General features: G+C 41.8%; 2 protein-coding genes across 4 annotated transcripts in view; one reads left to right on the top strand and one right to left on the bottom strand.

The window, feature by feature from the left end:
* Positions 1–10,891, bottom strand: part of GTF3C1 (general transcription factor IIIC subunit 1) — a 40,386-nt gene extending 29,495 nt beyond the window's left edge. Inside the window, exons 1-9 of the mRNA XM_069870282.1 lie at positions 10,653–10,891; positions 8,633–8,842; positions 8,161–8,337; positions 7,651–7,794; positions 6,997–7,093; positions 6,427–6,550; positions 4,470–4,628; positions 3,644–3,759; positions 1,747–2,071 (exon numbers count right to left, since the gene is read on the bottom strand). Coding sequence (XP_069726383.1) covers positions 1,747–2,071; positions 3,644–3,759; positions 4,470–4,628; positions 6,427–6,550; positions 6,997–7,093; positions 7,651–7,794; positions 8,161–8,337; positions 8,633–8,842; positions 10,653–10,873 — 1,573 coding nt within the window. The 5' untranslated portion in view covers positions 10,874–10,891. The remainder of the gene's footprint in view (positions 1–1,746; positions 2,072–3,643; positions 3,760–4,469; positions 4,629–6,426; positions 6,551–6,996; positions 7,094–7,650; positions 7,795–8,160; positions 8,338–8,632; positions 8,843–10,652) is intronic.
* A 149-nt stretch (positions 10,892–11,040) lies between these two features.
* The window catches only part of KATNIP (katanin interacting protein), a 519,483-nt gene continuing 509,869 nt past the window's right edge, over positions 11,041–20,654 (top strand). For 2 of the 3 annotated variants that reach the window (XR_011338570.1, XM_069870031.1), the window contains exons 1-4: positions 11,042–11,109; positions 12,592–12,668; positions 14,550–14,719; positions 19,093–19,178. Coding sequence is in view for 2 of the 3 variants with exons in the window: in XM_069870031.1 (XP_069726132.1) it covers positions 12,607–12,668; positions 14,550–14,719; positions 19,093–19,178 (318 nt within the window). In the remaining variant the exon portion in view is untranslated. Of the gene's footprint in view, positions 11,110–12,591; positions 12,669–14,549; positions 14,720–19,092; positions 19,179–20,654 lie in introns of all 3 variants that reach the window. The other variant, XM_069870032.1, reaches the window with a different exon arrangement.

The following is a 20,654-nucleotide window of genomic DNA, read 5'->3' as shown; positions in this document are numbered from 1 at the left end:
GTTTAAGAACAAACAGCCTTGTAATTGTTCTGCTGTGAGTTTTCTGTAAACCTCCAGCCTCTCCTTCTCCAAACGCCTTCCCCTATCCACCCAAGTAACTGTACTGAAAAGCATCCTACTACATTTTTCATATTCTTCCACCCTGCTGGAAGCAGTGCTTTGATCATGAACGACTGCATTCAGCCTCCAAAAGTAAAGTCCAAAAAAAGTGAACTCCCTGTTCCAAATAATTTTCTCCATGCAGAAGCCTCTTCAGAAGCAGACTTGGAAGACCATGACGGGCCAGATTAGGTTATCCAGAAACTGCTGTCTGCAGTAAGGAGAGTTTCTTTCATAAAGATTCTCAAGTTCTGCCAGAAATGCAACTCTTCTGACTCAAAGCAGAATGAAAACAAGGATTTAGTGTTACTCCAAAGATAATCTACACAAGAAATGGAGACCTCTTCTCTATTCCCTTGGAGTTTATCAGAGAAGTTGCAAGAACATTCAAATAGTTAAAATAAATAAATACAATGAAAAATACAAACCAACATATGCTCTTTAAATTATGTTCCCAAAATCCTAGCTTGCACATTACGATGTTCCAAATAACTAAAGAGAAAGATGAAGCAATTAGCTTCAGGAGCCAAGACAAGACATTTTTGTTACAAGAGGCTTAGGTGAGTAAGGTCAAGTCATCCTCAGCCTGCTGCTACTTGAGAGTAGTTAGTCACCAACTTATCTGGTCTCAGAGAAGTCAGCGCGACTATGTAAACGCACTGTGCTTGAAGGTTTGCATCAGTACATGAACAAAGATATTTTATACAGGCTAAGGCACAATACCAGACATTTCTGACTGAATAAAACACTGCTAAAAGGGGAAGAATTTTGATATGTTACAATTAAAAAGAATGTTAACTGTTTGGATTGTCAGCTCCTGTGCTATTTCCACACACCTAAGACGACATTTACACAACCGATGGAATGAAATGATGCTTTTTAATGAGAGATACAACCTGACTTTTTCCTCACTGAGGAAGAAATTTAATGTTTCAAGAAATATAAAGTACATTCGAATCCCTTCTGAAGTCTTCAAGGACTTTAAAGCTAAAGCTCTACCCAGATGCTGTGCTCTGATGGACACAGCCTGAGCTGGAAGATATTCTGAAAAACAGTCCCTGACAGATACCTTGTTAGTTCATCACTGAACATCCAAGGCAATTATAAAATCTACCCAAGGATGGTGTTTCTCTCAGCAGCTTAAGCCAACCTGACTGCTCACTGCCACAGACTCCCCACTGGGCTTGTTTTTAACAACACAGTCCTGCCCCCTGCCATGCAACAGTTCGAGACTTTGTCTGACTCTCTCCAGAATCATTTCAGCTCTTTAAGCCACTAGAAAAATAACTGAGTATCCAAGCAGCGTGGTGTGTGAGCCCAGCTCATCTGCACTGGGAAAAGCAGAGAAATGACTCAGGGGCAAGGAGCAGACCTTCTCAGTGACTGGTGATCGAAATATTCTTTGGTACACAGAAACACCACAGCCCTAAGAACCTCCTCCAGGGATTAACCCATCCACAGTATTCCAAACATAACATTTTTAGTGGAAAAAGAACATCAAAAAAGCATGGAACTAAACAACTAAATGAAAAATAAATATATGATCTAAAGCTTTAGTGGAAGCTAAAAGTATATGATTTTTTCTTTAATAAAAGGATCTGTAAGAAAAATGCAATGCTCTTTCCAAATTCCCAAATCATGCTCTACCTTTAGCGGGTGTTGACTGATGGGTATCATCTTGGAAATTTAATTTCAACAGAGGACCAGGGTTGACCTTTTGACTTTTTTTTCTCTTCTTTCCATCTTTCCCTTCTTCTTCATTGTCAGACTCCGAGACTAAAGTATTGTCTTCTCCAGGAGGCTCATCTTCCACAGGCGGGGAATCTTCTGGCACCAGAGCCAAAGTCACTGTAGCTAACTGCTCACTCCTAGCCTTCTCTCTCTCAAACTGACGGTTTAAATCACTCTCCTCTGCAAAAATGTATGAAATATACTTGGTTGTCCTTTGTCGACCTTCATCCTCCATAAAACCCTACAGAAATAGTTGGAATGTTATTTTGCCACCCTACTTTTTCATTCTTTCATTCTTGCAGTCTGTTCTACATCAACAGTGAGAAAATTTTCTATCTGTTCTCCCATCACATCAAAAAGACAGTATGATATTCTCCTTTTTTTTCAAAATAACAAAAATGTTGACTAACCTTATACAAATATCAAAAAGAAATTCCATGCTGGAAAAATAAATATATCTGCATTATCTGCATACTAGAACAAAATGTCTAACCCGTGTGGGATGTAGAATAGTCTGAGGAAGAACAAAATACATGTATTCAGACTGGAAATCAATTTTTTTCAGAAATAACTACTATGCAGAAGTTTCCAGAGTGAATCAGACTCCAGTGCAACCACTATTGCCCTGTCTACCACAAGAGGTGCTTCCAAGCGTCTCAAACTCAAACACTTGGCCTGTCAATAAGGGAAGATCTCATCTTCAAAGCTGACTAAGGAAAAAGTACATTTTTAGATATTCTAACAGTTCATATAGTTTGTTTTTAATTCTTCAGAACTTTTTATCAAATGACACAACCTTCGTAAAAAAATTCTCTATTGAAGGAAGATGGCAATTGTCCTGCCTTTGTGGAAAGGGGAAAGTAGGTACACGTGAAAAATGGCAACTGAATTTGTTCAGCTTGTTGAAATTAAAAAAAATAATATTGAAATAGCTGGAAGTAAGGAGTTTCATCAGCATAACCTCTAAAAAAGTAACTGTTGGTTTTTTCCCCAGAATTTGCTGGTATTTTCAAAAGGCACATAAATTAATGATTTTAAATGTACAGAGGGTCTCCAACAAGATCCTTCAATACAGGATCTTGCAAAGCTGATATTGTTTTAGAGTCAAAAATCAAGCAAAATGGCTATTTTGAGTTGAGAGATATTTATGTTCGTCTCCACAAAGTATAACCCTCAGGCCACTTGGGTTACCACTAATTACAGTGAATGACTTCGGTAAGTGATTGAGGCCAGATGAAGCAGGGTTGGGGCCAGTTTCTTTGCCCCATCTCTTTTCAGAGGGCAGACGCACGTCACAGTGCTGGGAACAGTGATCCTCTAGAATGCTGTCAAGCAGCACCCAGCAAAATCTCACCAGCTGGTGTGGATCACCAGAATGCGTGCTTGGTACACACTGCAAATATGCGGCCACGGGCATTTTTTTCCCCTGAACTTTATTACTTAAGCACCCAGTCACAAACGAACGTAAAACACTTCCATATCTGCGTCAGAGAACTATTAAATGTCAAGGCAGCGAACCAGGAAACAATAAAGAAAAGATTTGCTAGGAGAGCAGATCCATTACATTCTAACAATGAGAGCTAGTCCCCAGGTTAAAATTCCAGTACTTTAACACTTCTCCTGTATACCTGTCACAATACCTTTTCCTCACCTGAACTTGTACTTTTTTCAATCTTACCAGAACTCTGTCACTATCAATTCTCAAATCCCTGCCATTTCTGTTGTCTGCAACTAACAATGTTATAATGCACTACACAGTAACCACAACTGTATCACAAGTTTAAGTACCTTAATTATTTTATTTTAATCTTACCTTAACAACTTTGTACCTCTCCAGAAGGCGACAGAGCATCCTTGATTCTAGCTTCCCCACATTCATAGCCAAGCGAATTTCTGCTTGAGAAATACCTTTGGTTCCTCTACTTTCAACTGTTTCAAAAAGAAAAAACAGAAGACATCTCAGGAAAATAATCTGACTGAATTAGACATACATACATTTGTATATGGATTCATATTTGCTCTGCATAACTGTATATGTCAGAATATCAAATGTAACATTCAACACTAACAACTAAAGACATTTTCACAGACATATAAAATCTACAGTCAAATACTGTCATAAGCCACAATTTTATGTGAAGCAAGTGCCCCAGCAGAATGAGGCTTGACAGCAATAGGTTCAGATTAAAAGCAGGGGCGAATTTTTCCCCTGACAGCTTTTCATAGTCAGATATTAATTTTTCCACTATGAAAGGAAAAGAGGTAGGAGAAGAAGAAGGAACACTTTTCTTCATCACCCTTCTGGATCCCACCACAACATCCTGTTTCTACCCTCAGGCCAGGGACTGCCAAAGGTCTCAGCAGGGCCCTGTGTCCCTTCCCAAGAAACCAGGCTGTCTTATTTTGGTGGCACTGAATAGCTGACAAGCTTCCAAGGAGGGTTAACAGGTGGCAGCACCTACAGCTTCAGTCCAATCTGAACATAAAGCTCATCTTCTCCATGAAAAATTGACACTTTGATACCCAAAAAGCTATCAGAACGTAACCCTCAACCCAACAATATATATCTTCCTTTTATATATACAAGGAAAAAGAAGGCAATGGGAAAATTCTTCAGCATATCTTACTACATGACTTACTTAGCTCATATGCCTGGGTGAGCATATCCCTTTCACAAACAATATCCATTGGCAGAACAGCTTTGGTGATGATCTCTTCATCATCATCATCATGATAATCTTCCATTTTCTTCCGAAATTCCTTCACTAATTTAAGGCAACGGACCATAACATCAGTCCCTGTGAACATAAATGTTAGTAACAACTTTATGCAGGGGGTGTGAGCATGCTTAAACCACTTTATTTCTCTCAGCAGCATGAAAAAGCAGTAGCGCAATGGGGAACACAAAAGACCAAAGACGGCTGTTTATTTCTCTGACAGGTTTGCAGCAGCTTTTCCCTATATATGAATTGGTCAAAATACAGACTAGCTGAATTTTTGCAGTGTCCCAAAGATCTTCACGCCTGTGTCAACACTAGGACTGCCCAATACTGTGATTTATGAGCAGAATAGAAAACACCGCAATAACAGGAGAAATTTCAGTAGTACAAGGAAATCAATGATACGAGTACTGATCCGCAACACTGTTCTGAAGAACATGCATCTGACTGTGGTATCTTACTGGGTATAAAATCCTTCCTTGTTTTCAACAGACTCAAAGCATTTTTTTTCACTTTCTATAAACGCAAATCACGTAACAGAAGAAAATCATATGCTTGAAGATACAGAACTGCTACAATGAGCTATCTGATCACAAAACTGTTCTTTAACACAGGACTGATCGCTTGCTGAGGCGAGACAAAGTGGACACCAGTTGACAGGCCCTATTAGGTGCTGCTGCCAGTTCCCCGTATTTAAAATTCTCAAGACCTAAAAGAGCTGTCAGTTTATCATATGTCCTAGCATCTTCTGTATGTGTGAGCATGCATGTTGGAGGAAGCATACAGAAAGAAACTAACATCCTGAAGAAAAGGATCAATTAGAAGAGTCTCATCCCATCCAGTAAGCTCTTACAGCACAATTAAAATGTGCTATTATGTTGCACGGTCCCAATGTCACTATGAGAAGAGGTTCTTTTCAGCCCTTGACTGCTGGTTCCACAACACATGATATCAGTTATACTATGGCAGCGTGATGTGCAACCACACAGGAGCCACTAAGTTTCTAGATTTCCTGCCCAAAAGCCTACCCTCTGCAATGAGGGAATTCCTAAGTTTGTTGACATGTATGGTGTTCCATAATTACATGCAATGAAAATAGATCCAAAATTGAAGGTTGTTACATACCAAGACAGAATACACTGCTGCTCGCCAGCCACAGGAGTCTCGCACATGATTCAATTCCGCATCTTAACACGTTACTGTGTCCTGGCTGTGCTGTAGGAACTCTCCACTTACTTTAACCCCTCTGGGATCTCACAGAAAAGTGGGGACAGTCAACTCCAGGGGAGCTGTAGCAACCCTGCTTCCTGATGTAAGCGTGACACACTTGTGCTCTTCTTGCCTTTCCACTACATGTTTGGAAGTTATCAGCACTTCTTACAAACCCATTAACCTTGAATTCAAAAGGTGATAATGTATTAAACTACCTATGACTCATGACTTTCAGCAAAAGCCATAACGAAGACGGTCTGAGTTTTTGACTTCTTATTTTGCAACAGTCTTTTTTGTTTTATATAACATTTCGTGATATTTTTGTAAAGTTTACTGACTTTTGATTCAACTTCAACCTGAAAGATGAGCAGACTGCTCTTTGTCCATACTCTCTGTATTTGCTTGAGCACTCCTACTATGAGTCACAAGCCACGGAACCAGCTTACATTGATATAAAGCTTGCCTGCATCCATTTCTTAAAAACCTGGAACAAATCCTTAATTCAAGTGGCTGCAGTGTTATAGGTTTTTTTACCATATTTCTCTACATAACTGCATAGACAGATTTTCAGTTACATGTCTTTTAATTTAAGATTTGAAGCTTACGGGTAGAATGGCATCCATATAATTACACCAAGAGAAAGCAAAAATACAGTTGTAGTTACCTTTCTTTGTTTTGTACGGTCCTCCATTGGGGTGTATATCTTGCAATGGGATGGATACTACCTTGGCTAGGCCAGCATTCATCATGTATTGATAGAGACGCTTGAAAGTTCTCTCACAAAGACCCTAAGGCAACGAGAAATGGCAAAAGTCATTGTAGCCTCAAAACCTCACCCGTAAATGTCTTGTATCAAAGACATTCATACTGCTTGTCCTTAAAACACAGTATTTTGGGGTAGGATGTCAGAGAAGGATCTGCTAGTACAGACACCAGGCACAACATGAGATCCTTTTGCAGTGTGTTATATCCCTCCAGCTCTACCACCCAAACAAGCAGCAGCAACCAGCTGCAACATCGTGCAAGTGTGGATTGTATGACATCTGACAAAACTCTTCCTTGTGACAGACAGCAGCAGTAACTTGATCTAGTATATTTCTAAGATTCTTCTTTTGATATTCTACCCCAAAATATTGAGTAAATTTAGAAAACAGGCAGTATGAATGACTAGCTTTGATACTACTCATCTAGATTCCTCATGAGTGACAATATGAAAGCGAGAAATGAGTCTCACCAATTCTTCCCTCAAGTTGCCTAATGTTTCTATCCGGTTTGAACGAGCACTTAAAATACTTGAGAGCTTCTCCATCAGAATGTCATATTTACTCCTCCTAACCAAGAAAGAAAATTATTTGACACACAAGCATGCGTAGAACTTTATAAACACAAACTGTAACTTTACAAAGAGTCAGTCACTAGAAAGTGAAGTGTTCTCAGATTGTTTTAGGAATTAGTTTCCTTTTCCTTCTGTGAATAGCACATGAGAGAATTTGTCAACAAGAGACTTCAACTGAGGAAGCAGTGACTAAGTCCAGGCTGTTACTTCATTGGCAATCTGACAAAGGATGAGTTCTAACCATAAACAAGATAGGAAAACAAAAAATGTATTAGAAATGCATTTGAAGTGAGAATGCTCGAATTTAGTTGTATGATTAATGCTATAATAAGAAGAGTTAGGCAGGTGACAGATGCTAGAATAGCCTGTTGTTTACAGTTCCAACACAAGTTAAGCTTTACGCTGTCCAGCATCTGCAAAAGTAGTTAATACAGAAACTGAGGAGACAAAACCAGGAAACTCTGATGGTTCTGTGACAACAGAGAAAAGGTGCATCACAATAGAAGAGGTGACAATGTACCCAGAACTTTAAGACATCTGAGTGGCACATACCTATCAACATGAAAGCGAGTCAGAAGCAGAAGAATTGAGTGTTGCTGTGCTCCATTTGGTAGTCTGATGACATGCGACTGCATTGTTATGAGACCATTTCTGTCCAATACTCTTCGGTGATAATGAATTTTTCCAGCATCCACTCTAAAGAAAAGATGGCAAGATATCCACAGGCATAGGAACTTCTGCAATGAAGTTCTAATCATCTGGTATCCAAAACCATTTGACCTACATTACCTATGGTGTTAGCAACATAGATTATGTACATTTTCAGAGTGAGAATCTCAAATTAGGAAGTGCCAAAATTGAGACAACCTCTGAAACTAATTTTCATTTTTTCAAGAAAGGGACCAGTACACTTCCAGCAACACAGGCTCCAAGAACCAAGCGCTCCCACTAGTAAGAATGTACATACAGTACACAGGAATTCTTCAGACGACAGATCTTTACAAACAACCAGTGGAAATTTATTAGCTTTGATTTAATTCACATACCAAGATACAAACTTACTTGAAGGCCCCAGTGTGAAGGTCCCTCTGAAGCTCTCCTTGCCACCTTGCACGACCTAAACGCTCCAATATACAGTAGGAGAAATCAGGGAGTTTTAAGTCAGGGTCCCCCTCCCAGCCTATTAAAGCTCTGTAACGCTGGTCTTGGGAAGCAACAATGACTAGTTTCTCTCCCCATCTAAGAAACAGAAGGGAAAAGAATAAATTATTATTAGTTACATAAAACCAGGGAGCTCAATCACTTTTCCTGACCAACATATAATCTGTACAAACTGAGTGATGACTGTGTGTTAAGTTAAAAATCTTTTAATGCCAGTTACAAGGATTTCATAGAATGCTTTGGGTTGGAAAGGACCTTTACAGGTCATCCAGTCCGACTATCCTGTAGAAGCAGGGATATCTTTAACCAGGTGGTTGCTCAGAGCCCCGTCCAACCTGACCTGTAATGTTTCCAGAGATGGGGATTCACTCACTTTTCAACAGCTTCTGTGTAAGTATAACAAGGCTGCAAATCCTTTGTCCTTATTTGATCGGTGATGTCTACTCTCTCTTTAAAATACTGGCAGGAACCTTGTATGCCATCTTTATTATCCAGAATCATGTGGACAGGATAAATATCATCTGTAGGAATAGGATCTCTTTTGGTTTCCAGTATTCCTGTTTCAGGGTCTATTTCTTCATATCTGAAATAAAAGCAGAGAGCCAATATTTAACCATGCAAAGGGCATTTGGAATCATAAGACTGTCACAAACAATACCACTACCGCTACCAAATATCTTGGAAAAGTGGAACTCTTTTGAAACTTCAGAACTGGAAAAGCACAAAGAATGGAGCTACACTCCTTGAGTACAACAGAACCACATCAGCAAGCGTAGTGCATGGAGCACATCAAATCACAGAATGGTTTGGATTGGAAGGCAACATGAAGGTCATCCAGTTCAACAACCCTGCAGTGAGCAGGGACATAGTCCACTCCATCAGGTTGCTCAGAGCCCCATCCAATGACCTTGAATGTTTCCAGGGAATCTACCACCTCTCTGGACAACCTGTTTCAGTGTTTCATCACCCTCAGCGTAAAAAATTATTCCTAATATCTAGTCTAAGCTTCTCCTTGTTTAGTTTAAAACCATTACCCCAGGCCCTGCTAAAAAGTTCTACCCCACCTTCCTTATATGCCCTCTTTAAGTATTAAAAGGCTGCAATATGGTTCCCTCAGTCTTCTCTTTTCCAAGATGAACAACCCCACCTCCCTCAGTGTCTCTTCATAGGGTAGGTGCTCCAGCCCTCAGATAATTTTCATGGCCTCCCCAGGACCTGCTCCAACAGGTCCATGTCCTTCCTTGTGCTGAGGGCTCCAGAGCTGGATACATGGCTCCAAGTGGGCTCTCACCAGAGCGGAGCAGGAGGAGAGAATTACCTCCCTTGACTCGCTTGCAACGCTTCTTTTGCTTTGGCCTAGGATACACTATTCAAAAATTCCAGGATACTGAAGTAGTGGGAGTTCCAGAATACTGATATAGTGGGAGTAACCAGTTACAGACAAGGAAGACAACTGCATTGCAACTGATGAACTCAGGACATGTAAATTCTGCCTGTCCCTAAGTGGAAAGAGTTGCTGGAAGTGAAACCTAGACAGGACTCCTGGATGGGTCTCCTAAGGGGCAGAGATCCAGACCTGGATAACAAAAATGCTGGCAAATAATGTCTCCAAGACTCATTTTTGAGTTTTAGAAATTAAGTACCCCTCATCAGGCCTGGGCAACACGAGGAGTGAGCTCCATCAATCATGTGCAATGAGGCAAGAGCTGGGAGAGAATGGATTTCCCACTAACATGCCTATGGATAAATTTTCCCAGAAATCTCATAAATACTCTATTACTTTCCAAGGTCTAATTTTAATGTTATTATGAACTTCACAACAGTCAAAACTCTTGCTGATTTGGAGCTTCGAAGCCAGCTCTGCCTGACCTTGCATTTGAGAGAGGGAGAGGCTGCAAATAGAGAGGACTACAGAAAAAGACACATCTATTCAGCACAGATCATGCTGAACGCAAGACGTTAGCATTTCCAAAAGCATGAAGAGTGTAACACTGTCGGGAAACACTCTATTTGAAAAAAAACCCTGTGCTATAAAACCCCCACACTATCAGAGGGCTATCCTGTCAGATTATCAACAAATGCAGTTACTCTGATGAAAACTTAACTCTACTTCAGCTTAAATCTTAATTATGGTTGTACTCGATGCTCTCAAAGGTCTTCTCCCACCCAGCGATTCTATGACACTATGAAAACATTCCATTTTCTGGAGCACTAACTACTTTTTGTACCAACCCCACCCCGCCACGGCTGCACAGGGGCTACAAAAAGGGCTCTTTCGGCAAAGCCCCAATGGCTGCGGGGCAGGGGTGAGGGAAGGGCCGTGCCCGAGCCCCCCGGTGGCTGCGGAGGGCCGGGTCGTGCGGGGAGCGCCGTCCCCGCGGAGCCGCCCTCACCGGTCGTGCAGGCGGAGCGGCGGGCGCGGGCGCGGCAGGCGGTAGAAGCGGAGGTCGGGGCGGGCGCAGAGCGCGGCCCAGAGCAGCTGCCGGGTCGCGGGCTCCAAGGGCAGCGAGAAAGGAGGCGAGCGGCTGCCCAGGCGCTGCCACAGCGCGGCGGGGGTGATGCCGTCCAGCCCCTCCAGCGCCACCTCGTCCAGCAGCGCCCACAGCGCCTCCATCGCTGCCGCCGCCGCCGCTTCCGGTCGCACCGGAAGTGACGCCACATCACATGCGACCGTAACCAAGGGGACGGATAAACAGAGCGGCGGCGCCGCGGGCCGGCTTGGCCCGGCCCTGCCCTCCTCTCGCTTCCTTTCCCTCCTCTCCCCTCCTTCGCTTTCCCTTCCTTCTCCTCCTGTCCCTAGTCTCCCCGTGCAGGCCGGGGCGCTGCCGGCTCGGCCCCACGGCGCGACCGGTAAGAGAGCGAATGCGGAGTTTGCGTGTGGTGGCAACAGAGCTGGCTCGGTGGCAAATTTAAACTTAGAGTCGTGGAATGGCTTGGGTTGGAAGGGACCTTAAAGCCTATCTAGTTCCAACCCTTTGCCGTGGAATCAGCCCGCCTCCCACTGGACCAGGTTGCTCCAAACCTTATCCAGCCTGGCCTTGAACACCTCCACGGATAGGGCAGCCACAACTTCTCTGGGCAACCTATTCCAGGGCCTCACTACCCTTATCATGAAGGATTTCTTCCTAATGTCCAGTCTAAATCTTTTCCCTTCCAATTTAAAGCTATTTCCCCTTGTACTATCACTCCGTGCCCTTGTAAAAAGTCCCTTCCCAGCTTTTCTGGAGCCTCTTTCAGTACTGGAAGCTGCTCTAAGGTCTTCTTGGAGCCTTCTTCAGGCTGAACACCATCAGCTCTCTCAGCCTAGCCTCATATGGGTGGTGCTCCAGCCCTCAGATCAAAGCAGAGTTGTATGCTGTGGTACAGAGCTAAGTTCATGGTTTGGTGGCAAATTTAAACTTCTTAGTGTGTAAGAGGGTGCCTTATTGCAACTTGCAGCTACAGCTCTGGGATGTATGGTGGGAAATGCTGGGAATGTTCCTCCTCCCTAAAGAGCATGCCAGATAGAACCCTCAGTTAAACACTTGAAACGTGTATAGCCTCTGCAGGGAATATGTAGTATTCTAGTATTAGCTGACCAAAGGAGCAGTAACAGTTCAGAAGAATTGTGAGAGAGTTGGGGTTGTTCACCCTGGAGAAGAGAGGGCTCCAGGGAGACCTTAGAGCAGCTTCCAGTACTGAAAGGAGCTCCAGAAAAGTTGGGGAGGGGCTCTTGATCAGAGAGTGAAGGGATAGGGTGAGGAGGAATGGTTTTAAGATGAAAGAGGGGCTTGGGAATAAGTGTTTTCTTGTGAGGATAGGGAGGCCCTGGCCCAGGCTGCCCATAGAAGCTGTGGCTGCCCCATACCTGGAGGTGTTCATGGCCAGGTTGGATGGGGCCTTGACCAACCTAGTGCAGTGGGAGGTGTCCCTTCCCATGGCAGGGTGTGGGACTGGATGGACCTTAAGGTCGCTTCCAACCTAAACCAGTCTATAATCCTATGAAAATCATCCCTGAGCTGGGCTTTGACAATGGCCCTTTCAGCTGGTGCCCCGGAATGGCTCTGTTTGTCAGTTCTGAGATTATAAAGTTATAATAGCATATACCTTCCATTCTTAGTGTTTTTAGGCACTTCAGTAGGTTGTGAGTAATTCTGAGAAGTAAGTACAGAAAGTAACGTTTCCTCTGTTGTTCAGGAAATTTATTTACAACAGTGACCATTTTATGCTTTGTAGAAGGAGGACCTTCCTTCAGAGTTTATAGCTTTCCTTTGTGCTGAGGGTGAAAACCCATTAATACTCCATAAGATCTCATTTCTGTACTTTAGAATGGCAATTATATTTGTATTTCAGCTCTGTGTTAAGGACATGGTGACTGACTTTGATGAAAAACATGATGAATACTTAATATCCCTTCAGCAGAGAAACCGGTAAGATACAGAATTGTTATTGAGTATGTAATATCTGTTGTGTACTGTCTTATGTGGTATCTGACTTCAGCAGTTGTGAATATTAATTTAAACTTGTAATGCAAAGTCTGACTTGGTGTGTCTTAAGGCACTCATGTGATTTCTTCACTTTGTTTGCTAAGTACATCAAATTTTTTATTGCTAGAGGAGATTACATTATGTATTCAGCATATTTTAAAATACAGATAAATTTATTAATGAAATAGTTATTGCTTCCGTGGCTTAGAGGGATGATTTTTGTTGCTAGAGCAAGAGGTCCTAGGTTCAGCAGTAACTGCAGCCCACAGCACAGGGGATGTTGTTATGAGGCAAGATTTTTCTGTTCTCAGAAATACCAAAAACTACATGCAAAAGCTGCTGAAGTTAAAGTGCAAAGTCAAGTTCTGCCTCAGTGGGAGTTGAGGACATCTAGGTCACTTCTGCAAACTTCAGTATCTTTCGGACAAGTTTAAAACATTTCTTTTAATCCTTGTTCGTATGAACCTTTCTGTTGCTGTACCCCAGCCAGATGAATTTCAGAAGTTAACTCAGCAGGGTTTACAGAAGTTTCTGTCTGTATTTTCTTCTTTACTACAAGCCACAAGATTTTTATCCAAAACCTATAACAAACTGAATAGTAAGGTGAAAAAACGTACAAAAGCCACAGTTGGGTTAGAAGAACAGCTAATTTTTGTGAACAGGTGTTTCTTTCCTGCATAGTCCCCTAAAGCCGTTTTGGTAATGGAGAAAAACAAATTATTTAATGATGGAAACAGCTTGAATCCTTATTATCAGAGCCATACTTCTGAATTTGGTGGAAACAAGTGGTACTAAGTTACAACACGACAAGCAGGTGGCAACTTGCGGAAGGGACTTGCTGGATGTGTTCAGGTATTGGAGGGACTGGCAGTTTGGATTGCAGGGGCTACAGAGCCGCTCTTGCTGGATCCGACACCAAGAGAAACAGCCCATCATGTGCCAGAACATCACCAGCTGGATGAAGCTGGCATGGATTTAAGAGAGTGGTGGTTGCAGGAGTGGGGTGCTTCTGTGGAGGAATGCTGCCCCGAGGACTGCTGGGGATGTGGCTGGATGCATGGCTGGAGTTACGCTATTCGAAAATGAATTGTGTCAGAACAGATACAACCCTGGGGGACTTTGGCCTGTGGATTGATCCACCCTGGAAGCAGAGAGAGACTATGAAACACCACGCAGGGGCAAAAAGGGTTGAGATTGTCACCTACGTGGCATCAACCTCCTGGCCTGGATGTCACCTCACTGAAGGAGTTAGAATGGGCTGAGTATAACCTGTGGTGGAAGGGAGGAAAGATGAGACTTGGAAGAGGGGAGGGTATGTGTTTTACTGATATCAGGCCTGAGGAAGGCTGTGTTATTAGATATTGTTTTAATCGAGCTTTGTTTCTGGTATCTCTGACTAGGGAAATTAATTATTTATTGGGGAAACCCTCGGGTTTCCCAATCACAAATAATGTTTTTCTTTCTCATTTTTTTTTCTGAAAAAGATCTCAACCATTTTTAAAGCTTTATGAAATTCTAAGTAAGACTATAAAGTCCAAAGAAGAGAGAAATACACTAAATGCCAGATGGAAAAAATAATGTGAAATGAGAAACAATATGGAAAAGGAAAAAATCTCAGATGGGAAAGGCTTGATTGAACTTTACACATCAAAGCATGTGGGTACTTAGGCAAGCATTACAGAAAGAAACAGGTCCTAGGTGCTATATTCTGAAATTACTATTTCAACTGTGAACTTTGTGATGTTGTGGTGTTTTTATTTATTGCTTATCTGACCATCTGTATATGCACTGAGTAAGGACGGATTACTCTGCTTTCTGCTTCAGGCTACTGAGATGCTTAAAAAGAAAGGACCCTATACAAATCAAACTGGAGCAGTTAGAACAAGGGTTTTCTCTGTATCTCAATGGAGCTAATTCAGAGCTGAGAAATAACCACAGAAAAATCAGCTCCCATGGCTACGTTAGAAGTGAGACAAGGGCCACCAGGACAAATGGTGAGTCACAGGAGAGTTTTACAGAGATTGCAATCTAGAACTGTTTTAAACATTTGCTCATCAGAGCTGCAGCTCAGTTGGTGAGGTTACCGCTCAGGCTCTGATAAAGAGTCAGCAGCATTTGAGCTTGATGGAATGAACTTCTGTGGGACTCTTTCATCAGAGTACTTCTGGCTGTATGTAAAGAACAGTCTCTGCAACACCCTGTTCATTTTGGAATTGATCTGTACCTAATTCCAAAGTACAATTTCCTCCCCCCTCCATTTTTCTAAACAGCTGTAACTAAACCTGGAAGATTATAAATGTATATGAACTGCCAGGGTAAAATAATCGTATGCCTTTGATATATAGAACTGTTTGTGGATTATAGGATCTGATGGACTGCAGTGTTATCTGGTCTGGTTGTCCACATTTGATTCCTATAGACAAATGACATCTGATAACATAGACTATAATCAAATTATATCCAGTAATAGCTACATTAAGCTCATGAATTATGTTCAAGCCAAAATAGTGGCCTTTTAAAGACAGCTAATCTTTATTCAAATATTTGAAGTAATGAAAGTCTACCATTTTCTGCCAGTGATTAGCTGGCTTTTTTAAAAAATGTGTGTTTTATTTCTAATTTAGGTCTGTTAGTCACAGAGAGCACTGTAGCGACAGGAATAATTTTGCATGTATGAGGGTATAAAGTGTGAGCTTATTGGCCTTCTAATCTATTTAGCATAATGAAAATAAAGTTGATTTTGCTAAATCCGTGCAGTTTACCAACCTTAGTCAATCCTCATGCTTGCTACAACCTCTCTCTTGGAGCGTGTCTTTTTAATCTGTTGCCGTGTAGATAGGGTCGTGCTTAAGCATTATTTTCACTTACAAATGAAGAAAAAGAGTTTAAGAAATCACTTAGTATGATAATTCATTATGATTGAAAGTTTATTAATCTCAATAATACTGCAAACTAACTTTTCTTTCTAACTGTTCTAACATTGATTCTAAGCTTGATCTCTCTTTCCTTTGTTTCCCTGCTACACCGGGCACATACTGTTTGTTTTCAAGTCTCAGTGTGTGCAGGCTTAGCTCTCTGCTGCATAATTTCATGCAGGTAAGACAGGATGGTGAAGGGGAATGAGCTCATTGCCTGGATTCACTGTTCTGTATGAAAGTAAAAGCTTGTGTGTAGTCATGCAAAGAAGTTCATGTTCTTGGATATTGGAAAAAGAAGGAAATGGTGTGCTCTGTTGCACCTGGACTATATACCTTTAGGTAGCTGAAGAGGATATAAACCAACATCTTTGACTTTTTGGTCCAAAAATTGCGATAGGGATATTGTGGCAGCAGCTGTAATAGCACTCTGTCAAGAGAAATTTCCTTTTAATGTTCTGCTGTGCAGCCGTCATCTCTAAGCTGAACCAAAGTTGGTTGTGTTGTGTTTACGGTCGTTTAATGCCATATGATTCAGTTCAGGTAGGTTACTTAGCTTGTCTTTGGCACCTTTAAGGACTTCAGTGGCAGTCTGTTCCCTTCCTCAGTGCATCAACTTAGAGACAGTAGCGTTATCTCTGCAGAAGAGAACTTGGTGTTTTGCTGTTTCTTAGCTGTCTGATGTTGTTACTTTAAACGTGTAGCTGCAGTGAGAGATATCGGCTAAGTTGTCGTCCTTTTGTTTTTTTTCTTCCATTTGATTTTACCAATAGAGTCCAGTGTGGGAGTCATTCGTGATCTGTATAAACTTCTTGCCTGGGGGTACTACCCAAGCAATTTCGTGGTCTGTTTAATTTTGAGGCATTTCTTCTCAGTGATTGAATATGATTTTACGTACGGGAATGATTTCTAGCTGAAATACAGCACTGAATTTTCTTCCCTATCCATCTCCCATGATAGTTATCGGATCATTTGTTACTTCTAAAGCATCCATCTATAGGATTATCTTCACTGAAAAATTAGGAATGTGTGATATTTAATAATACAGAATGGGCACAAATCCCTCTTTGTGGTTCCTGAAAGTGTCATCATAAATACATTTGTCTGGACTATTTCCTTTGTCTCTGTTCCCTAGGAATAATTAATGATAACAGTGATTTATAAACTTTTATGCTTAGGTTTGCTAAATGAATTAAAGTAAATGATGGGATTATAAGGTAGTGAAGCTGGTCTCTAGGTGTGCTGCAATCTCTTTGTGTGTATAACCCAGATGTAGTTTCATAACCATGTAAATACTTGCAGTGAATGTTGGTGTGGTCACAAAGATGTGGCTTGAGGGTAGCACAGGGTTTCTTTGATTATGGCTAATATTTTCATGAGGTAATACTCAGTTTCTGGCTACACAGATAGGCACTGTCAGCTCATGTCTCCAAGGGAATGATGCCAGTGGACCTATTTTGTGTGCTGAAACAGATAGTGGTTGGTATTCACATCCCATCCATCCCACGAGAAGGATTTTTTGTTCTAAAGTAATGTTTGTAGTACAGATGAGTAGCATTAGCTTCTACCTGGAGTCTGAGCTACTGTTTTTCATGGTTTAGAGAGACCTGGTTGATGAATCCATCAAGAAATAAACAATTCTGAGAACCAAATACTCAGCAGTGGTAGCATGAGTCCTACCCTAACTGCTTTTCCTGCTTATGTTTGTAGAAAATGAGTGGCCTTTTGACAATTACTTAGCAGAAGTGGATTGCTTGGGGACTGAAAGTGAAAGATGCTTTCAGTTCTATCCCAAAGCAGTGACTGAATCAGAACATGCTTCTGGCACTGTAATCTCAAGACATTTCACCCTTAGTGCCAGAAGAGCCCCATAGCAATTAGTACCAATGCTAATGACTATAAAAGTAATTCTGGAGTTACTTAGGAATAGCCTAACAGAGTGGTAGGGGCTCAAGTTGGAGGGGCTGCTTTTCCAAACGATGTTAGATAATGTTTCCTCCTTGGAGCACTCCATTCCTTTTCACCTGTATCAGGCCTAAGAGATGGATACATTGTGCTGAAGCAGTAGAACAACCTGTTTTTCTTCTTGTTCTAATTCTATGATCCCTCTAATGGACTGTTCTGCCAGGAATGGTCCGGTCCTATGGTTGCTCCTGCTTGTACCAGCATTTGTGCAACCTTGTGGTGAAACAGATTGCTAAGTGACTACAATTTAAAGTAATCTTTCTTTTATGTTTTTTCTCAGTTAAAACTTGCCCATATCAATTCTCTGAACAGGCCACTGCACAGGTACATGTGGCATTGTCCAACCCAAACAAAAAAAGTAGTATTGAGAGTTGTGTTGAGCAACCTGATCTAATTTTGAAGTAAGCCCTACTTTGAATGGAAAACTGGACTACATGACTTCAAGAGGTTCCTTTTAAACTAAATCTTTCTGTGATTTTATGACCTTTGTCGGACGACTGCTTCTTTTATTGTTAGTGGCAGTTTCTGGTGGCTTAGGGTGACTGTTAAATTATGACTTAAAGAAAAAGGGTTTTGCATCAGCTGTTTCCCTCCACTGAGAAGAAATGGAAGCTGTAAATCTGTCTCGGACATAGGAAATGAGATGCCTTTATTTAGGATGCTGTTGAGAGTGTTGATGATATCCTTGCTCCATTGAGCATGCTGATGTGACCTGCAAGGTGTTTGCCTCTGTCTCAGTCAAAGCATCTCTTCAAAAATCCATTGTTCTACTGTAGGTTGGGACTGTTTCAGCACAGGGACCCTTACTTCTGCATGATCATAGACAAAATTTTTGCAGAAGTTTGCTTAACCATAGACAAAATTTTTTTCTGAAACCAACTCTTCCTTGCTGTAGAAATGAAGAAAAATGACTTTGTCTTTCATTTTCTACTTGGACATGAAGAACCCTTCTCTACAGTATGTTAAATACCTAATGCATTCTGTTTAATCTGGTAATACCTTTGAGAGTAAATACACACAATTCCTTTGTAAATGCAGCATATCACCTGTTGTTCCCCAGGACCCTATCCATCAGTCTGCCTTCAGCAGTACAGATTCTGGGCTCAACTGGCTTCCTAAGACTACTTACTGTCTACTCAGCTAGGAGTTAGAATGATTTGCACTTCTGTTCTAGGACATATACATTCACGTCAATGAACCAGGGGCTTCACTTGCTATTAAACTAATGTACTTTAAGTGATTTATTCTCTTGAATACGTATGATGATGACTGTTCCTGAAGAGGATCAAAACTCCTGCTGCTAGTACACAGCTTGCCAGTATCTGAAGTGGAATGCCCTTTCAGTTGTTGATACCGTTCACATGTCAAAGACTTGCTTTCTGTCCTTATCTAGAGGGCGGGAGAGAACAGGAACTAAGGTGTAACTAAGGTATATATTGTCAAATACTGTATTTCTGTTTTCTGATTCTTGTCTCTACGTTTTGAAGAAGCAGCCCAGATAGAAGAGAGCGAGTTGCAAAAAGGCAGCACATGGAGTGCACCAAGCAAAGTACAACGCAGAGGTTGGCTTCAGGTAAGAAACAGTGAGGGAATTGGCACTCTCTGTCCTCCAGCAGGTATATGCACTTTCTGCTTTCTTTTGGAGTACTCAAATTCTCTGGAGTGGAAAGATGAGTTTCTCAAATCTTCTACCCCTCGTTAGCCATGCTTGTGTAACTGACAGTGTGCATACTGTGATTGCATCCTAATTACGAAGCAAAGCAAATTAATTTGAACAAGTTTTGCAGCCCTGTCTCACATTTACAAAGGCAAGAAATCTTTGTGCTTGAATGCTTATGGCATGACCTTTTCCCTTCATTGTTATACACAAGAGGAATTAATCTTTAAAAAAATTGCAGTTATTTCATGTAGTCTTTTCATACATAGACAAAATCACAGAATATTGTGGTTGTAAGAGAACTCTTGAGATCATCTCATCCGATCCCTGCGGTCAAGCAGGGGTCAGCTAACACAGGTTGCCCAGGACTGTGTCCAGTCAGGTTTTGAGTATCTCTACAGAGGGACACTCCACAACACCTCTGGGAAACCTTTTCCAGTGTTTGATCACACTCACAGTAATTTTTTTTTTCTTCTGTTCAGTTGCAATTTCATGGATGTTCTTAAATTTGGGTCCTTGTTCTTAAATTTGGGCCTCTTGCCCTGTCAGTAAGCAGGTAACTGTCAGGCATTTATACAAACTGACGAAATCCCCCTGAGCCTGCTCTGAAGTCACAGCTCTCTCAGCATCTCCAGCAGAGCACCGTTGCTTGTTGGCTTCTCAAGCACGCATGTGCTCTAGAATCTCCTAGATTGATTGAGCCCTGAGATATTGCCTTTCCAGCAGGTAACCCATAATCACCAAAACCTGCTCGTTTTGAGGCAGAAGCTCTTGACTGGTTCCTAACCTGTTCCTTGGCAGAGCTCCATGCATTCCAGCTTTTTGTTATGTAAAGGCTGACAGCTCCTCCTCACCTTATTAGCCTGTCTTTCTTAGAGCCTGTATCCATCCATCGCAGCGCTTCTGTCTTGTGAGCTGTCCCACCGTATCTCTGTGATTCCAATGAGGTCCTAGCCCTGTAACTGAACACAGACTTCCAGCTCCTTCTGTTTGTTCCCCATGTGCTTATTCTCTGTAAGTGTAGATGCATTTCAGAGAGGCACAAGACCATGCCGATTCCTCCAAAGAGGCTTAAGAGCTTTTCCCTTAGGTCTGTTCCACCAGCACTCCTTTACATGCCTGGGCTTTAAGTGATTCCACTTCAGCTATGTTGTTGATTGTTGTGTCCTCAGTCTTGTTGTTTTTTCCCTCCCCTGATGAGATGAGGGAGTGAATCTGATGGGTGCTCGCTTTGGTGCCAAACACATGGGATATCCCATGGGACCTGACCCACTTGGGATAGCAGCACGAATTGGGAAGTTTGACCAGGGCATTTAAACCGTAACACAGGGACCCAAAGGTTAGCTCGAGGAGGACGGAAACCTTCACCTGAATCGAGGGGAAAAAAGATTG

The sequence above is a fragment of the Phaenicophaeus curvirostris genome, chromosome 16 (assembly GCF_032191515.1).
Source record: "Phaenicophaeus curvirostris isolate KB17595 chromosome 16, BPBGC_Pcur_1.0, whole genome shotgun sequence".
NCBI classification, from domain to species: domain Eukaryota; kingdom Metazoa; phylum Chordata; class Aves; order Cuculiformes; family Cuculidae; genus Phaenicophaeus; species Phaenicophaeus curvirostris.
Note: the sequence above shows the minus strand (reverse complement) of the source record. Positions and strands in the feature narration are given on the sequence as shown.